General features: G+C 46.5%; 1 protein-coding gene across 1 annotated transcript; it reads left to right on the forward strand.

Annotated features, from left to right (window-relative positions):
- Positions 1-1781: 1781 nt before the first annotated feature.
- LOC103460619 (transcriptional regulator Myc-like) lies at positions 1782-4326 on the forward strand. Its single transcript, XM_008402861.2, has 3 exons — positions 1782-1994; positions 2663-3296; positions 3605-4326. The coding sequence occupies exons 1-3, from the start codon at positions 1803-1805 to the stop codon at positions 4132-4134; spliced, it is 1356 nt and encodes a 451-aa protein (XP_008401083.2). The 5' UTR covers positions 1782-1802; the 3' UTR covers positions 4135-4326.
- Positions 4327-5392: the final 1066 nt, after the last annotated feature.

Genomic DNA, 5392 nt, shown 5'->3' on the forward strand with positions numbered 1-5392 from the left:
TCTCTGTGTTGCCCTGAGACAGACTGGTGACCTGTCCAGGTGACCCCGCCTCTCGCCCAGAACGTCAGCTGGAGAGGCAGCAGCACCTCCTGACCCCACTGAGGGACAAGGGTGTAAAGAAAATGGATGGATGGATGGATGGATGAATTATACGCACAAAAAAACATTTTGTTTTGACCCAAATGTTTCCAATAAGTCAGAAAACATTGTGTCCAGATTTATCACTAAAATAAAGGATTAAAGCTGAATCAGAAATGACAGAAAACTGTGTGTATGATATTTTCCTCCATCCTGAATCATAAGATGATGATTATTATTATTATTATTATTATTATTATTATTATTATTATTATTATTATTATTATTATTATTATTATTATTATTATTATTATGATAAGATGACCCATGATTCTCACATCCAGAACAAAGTGACTCACTGAACGAGGCGAGTAATGAGGAGGAGTGGCCACCAGGGGGCGCAGTGCAGCAGAAACAATGAGAACAGAAACACTGTAGAATCATCATCATCATCATCATCATCATCATCATCATCATCATCATCATCATCATCATCATCATCATCATCATCATCATCTCTGCTGCTCTACCTGCGCTCCTCACTCACACAATGTATTATCTACATTTACTGATACATTTACAAAATATATATATGTATATATATAAATGATTTTAGTGCAGCAGTTTAATTAAAATTTCATTTTTCTGGTTTATTGTGTTGAAACTGTTTTTCCGTTGCAACATTTTTGCAAATAAAGGGTTTAATTTTAATGTATTAAATAGTTTTACAGTAAGTGGAGAGAAAAACTACAGTGAGACGGAGGCAGTTTGTGATTTTCACCAGCAGAGGGCAGCAGAGCAGCAGCTCCAGGCTCAGCGGATTTACATAAAAACAGATTTTTTCATGTTTTTAGGGCCAAAAGCTGCAGTTCTATAATTATATAACATAAAAACTCATTTTCTAAAAATGTATTAGTTATTAGCGCCTTCACAAAGTTTTCATAACTATTAAATATTTAGTAAATAAATATTTAAACAGAATCCAGAGTTGATGGTTTAGAATAAAATATTTTTATGTAATTTTATTGTTTCACTTTCCTTTAACACTCTATTGCATCTTTTCTTCAATGTGTTAATGTTTTGTTCATGTTTAAAATCAAATATGATTCATTTTATAACTGGCTCTGAATCAAAGCAAATTACATTTTAACCATTTTTAATTTTTTTTATTTATTTTGAGAACCTAAAATTATTGGTGAACTTTAAATATTTTATGATTTTTAGTGATTTGGGACCATTTATTATTTAAAATACTTTTTAAATTTCTTATAATAAAAATATTTGTTTTTATGTTTTTTATTTTATGTTCATAAGCTCTTTGCGTCTTTTCGTTCGTCTATATTTTAAATGATTTTTCAGGTTATTCTCAGTAATAAATCATTTATTTCTCCTTGTTTACCTTCTTTGTTTTTATGACATCATCACAGGATCATCTCGGATTTCCCGGAACTTTCTCCTCTTGCATCATTTACAGTCAATCTGGACCACCCGAACCGTTACCCCGCACATCCGCAGAATAAACTAGTTCCCACTTTAAACCGGTCCTCCGACCCGGTCAGACCCCGAACCGGTACCGGAGCCCCGCTGCTCCATCGGAACCGCCGGAGCTGATGCTTCGCGGCGGGTCAGAGAGCAGAAAGAGCCGCTTTTTAGGCTGTTACGTAGAGGATGAGTGGCGGGAACGTCGTGACGTCAGCGGAAAGAAAAGACGTCGCGGGGTATAAATGCGTGAAGTTCGGCTGGATGCGGTGATTCAGACTGAGAGCAGAGCGGAGGAAAACATCAACAACAACAACAACAACAACAGCGATAATAACAACAATCATCCAGTTATTGATCGGATCCGTCGCTCAGCAAACTTTCCTCTCAAGATTTTAACTTTTTTCTTCAGAAACTTTGAATATTTCTGTTCAGAGGTGAGTTCATAGCTGCTTATTAAATATTCATAAATCTCACATTTAATCCATAATGTTTCTGTTCGACTCTAAATAAACTGAAACATTTGGACCAGAACATCTCAGCCGTTTGATTAAAGTCACTTTTTACCTCCAGATTTATAATAGAGCAGAGTTTTAATGTCTTTATGTTAAACAATGATTTTAAATGAAACCAGTCAGCTGCCGAACTTCTATGGTTTTATGTAAATATGATGATTCAGGCAGCATTTATATGTGTAACTAGCTGAGACAACAGAACCAATCAGAACCAGAGATTATCTCAGATTATCTATTAAATTATATTCACTTTATGACATTTTCTAGAGAAAAAAGAATAAAAATGTTTATTTTTTTCTTTTAAGTTCAAATAAATGCAAAATGTGATGTGATATGATTGTTAACGTTTTGGATTTATTCTGATAATTTGGGTCTTAAAGCAGATTTTTAATAAAATAAAGCAGTTTTTTACCTGCATCTGATTGGCTGCGGCTGCTTAGCTGATTATTCCTATTCTTTTGCAGTCAGTGAATGCATCACTTTAAGGTTCTGATGGTAGAAAGAGATCCTGGTTCTGATGGAGCCAGCAGTCTGGACCCGACAGGATCATTTTATGCCTTGGTGAAGTCTTAACTCCACTTCCTGTGCAGGCGGCCATGATGGCGGCCATGTTGGCCACGCCCCCAGCGCCCTACGACTTCGACTCCATGCAGCCGTGTTTCTTCCTGGGTGGAGACGATGAGGACGTCTTCCCCAGCCAGCTCCTGCCTGGTCCCGGCGAGGACATCTGGAAGAAGTTTGAGCTCCTGCCGACCCCCCCGATGTCCCCCAGCCGGACCCCGCCCCGTTCGGACCTGCCGCTGTCCGCCGCCGACCACCTGGCGGCGCTGTCGGACCTGCTGGACGAGGAGCTCCGCCCCTCCGCCGCGCTGCAGTCCTTCATCATCCAGGACTGCATGTGGAGCAGCAGCTTCGCCGCAGCCGCCAAGCTGGAGCGGGCCGTGACCGAGCGGCTGGAGTGCCTCCGGGCCCGGCAGAACCCGACCGGCACCAGCGGGCTGGCGGCTGGTTCTGGTGCCCGGGAAGAGACCGGGTACCTGCAGGACCTGCAGGGTGCAGCAGCGGCGTGCATCGACCCCTCTGAGGTGCTCCCCTTCACGCCAACGGGCCAGAACCAGAACCTGAACCTGAACCAGGACCTGAACCACGACAGTGGAGTGGCGATGGAGGTCGGGTCAGAGTTGAGTCTGGAGACGCCGCCGCTCAGCAGCAGCAGCGAATCAGGTGAGAATCAGGAGACGTTTGGTTCTGACACAGTGGCGACCCCAGAGGGGGCCCCAGAGGGGGCTGTGACCCCAGAGGTGGCACCGGGGGGCCGTGACCCCAGAGGTGGCACCGGGGGGCCGTGACCCCAGAGGGAGCCCCAGAGGGGGCCGTCACCCCAGAGGGGATCCCGGGGGGCCGTGACCCCAGAGGGGTCCGGGGGGGCTGTGACCCCAGAGGGGCAACCGGGGGGCCTTGAATATTTTCTGGAGTTTTTCCTTCTGGTCTGATGAAGTTCTGCTTCATCCATGTTGGTTTTGTCTCCACAGAGGAGGAAGAGGAGGATGGTGAGGAAGAAGAGATCGACGTGGTGACGGTGGACAGACGGAGGACGTCCCATCGGTCCCCTCTGGTCCTCAAACGCTCCCTCATCAGCATCCAGCAGCACAACTACGCCGCCCCGCAGCCTGCTGGGAAACGGCCCAAGCCGACAGAGAGCCCGGCGATGTCGCCGTTGGCGACGGCGAAGCAGAGGAGCGGCGGCCGGCGCTGCTGGAGTCCGCGGTCGGACGACGAGGACGAGGACCGACGCAGGACTCACAACGTGCTGGAGCGGCAGCGGCGCAGCGAGCTGCGGCTCAGCCTGCTGGCGCTCAGGGAGCAGGTCCCGGCGCTGGCCGCCAACCCCAAGGCGGCCAAGGTGTCCGTCCTGCAGGGGGCGACGGCGTTCATCCGGGAGGCGCAGGCGGACGAGCGCAGGCTGCTGAAGAAGAAGGACGAGCTGACGAAGAGGAGCCGGGAGCTGCAGCGGCGCCTGGAGCGGCTTCGGACGCTACATTCACCGCTAAACGACGTTTAGAGGCGGAGCTTAGAGTCACAATGACTGCAGGACAGAACCGGGTTCTATCAGAACCACCGGGTCAGAACTTTATTTATTTACTCTAATTTAACCTAGCTGTGTTTAATTGACCTCCTTCTGTTGTGAAATGATTTTATTTTTATATTTTATTGAAATCAAACATGTCAAAATAAAAGCCCTGCTTTGTTTGGACCAGAGGTTCTGTTTTGCTTTGACCCGTTTCCTGTGAACCGGGTCGGATTCACCGGAGGAGAATTTCTGATGTCATTCCTGAGGGATGAACTCAGGAATGAATCCGATCCGCTGAGCCGCTTTCCTGGAATGTATTCCTCCATATGTTCCGGGTCGATCCGCGGTCCAATCAGACGGCTCCTCTGAGGTCCAGTTGGCCCGGTTCCTGTCATTGTGTCATCCAGGACCGTCTGACCTGGAAGCAGAGGCCCGGTCGGTTCTGGTTCTGTTCCCAGTGAAGTCAGAGGGAAAACTGTGTGAAAGTTCAGCTCCGGTCCGATTAGGGTCCGGATCCGGGAGTCACAGAACCAGGCCGGTTCTGGGTTCCTGGACCGAAACCCAGAGATAAACTCCAGGAATGAAAGTTTCCATCATTCTGGGAGAAATTAACCCTTTAACTGCTTCACTGACAGACCCGGGTCCTTTCCTTTCAAAATAAAAGCTTCAGCTTTATTTATCTCACCAGAACCCATCAGAACCAAAACGGTCCGGTTTGTATTGGGCTGAACTTGCTCCTAAATCTGGACTCTGGCAGAACCGCAGCCTCTTCCTTCCTCCTGCCAAAAGCAGTAAAACAGGAAGCGGCGGCAGGCGGGCGGGTTACACACACTGAGTCAGAACCTCGGGCCAGAACCTCGGTCCGGTCCGCTGAGTCACGGTCCGGGTCTCCAGCTGGTTCTGCTGGTCCGGATCCATCAGCCATGACTCACGACTTTCCTCTTCCTGTCGGCTCCTGAATGTCTTCCAGGTTTCTGCTGATCCAGAACCAGAACCAGAACCAGGTTCTTTATGGACTTTATTGAAATAAGTTCCAGTCTGTTGGTTAAAATCTGTTTTATTCAGTGAATTTACATCATAATTCATCAGATAAAATGATCCGTGTTCATGAAGCATCAGGTTCTGTTTGGCTCAACGTTTATTTATTAAATGATCAAATCATGTAAACACAAACATCTGTTTGTAAACACAAACATCTGTTTGTAAACACAAACATCCGTTTGTAAACACAAACATCCGTTTGTAAACA

Source organism: Poecilia reticulata, unplaced genomic scaffold (genome assembly GCF_000633615.1).
Source record: "Poecilia reticulata strain Guanapo unplaced genomic scaffold, Guppy_female_1.0+MT scaffold_265, whole genome shotgun sequence".
In the NCBI taxonomy this organism is placed as follows: Eukaryota; Metazoa; Chordata; class Actinopteri; order Cyprinodontiformes; family Poeciliidae; genus Poecilia; species Poecilia reticulata.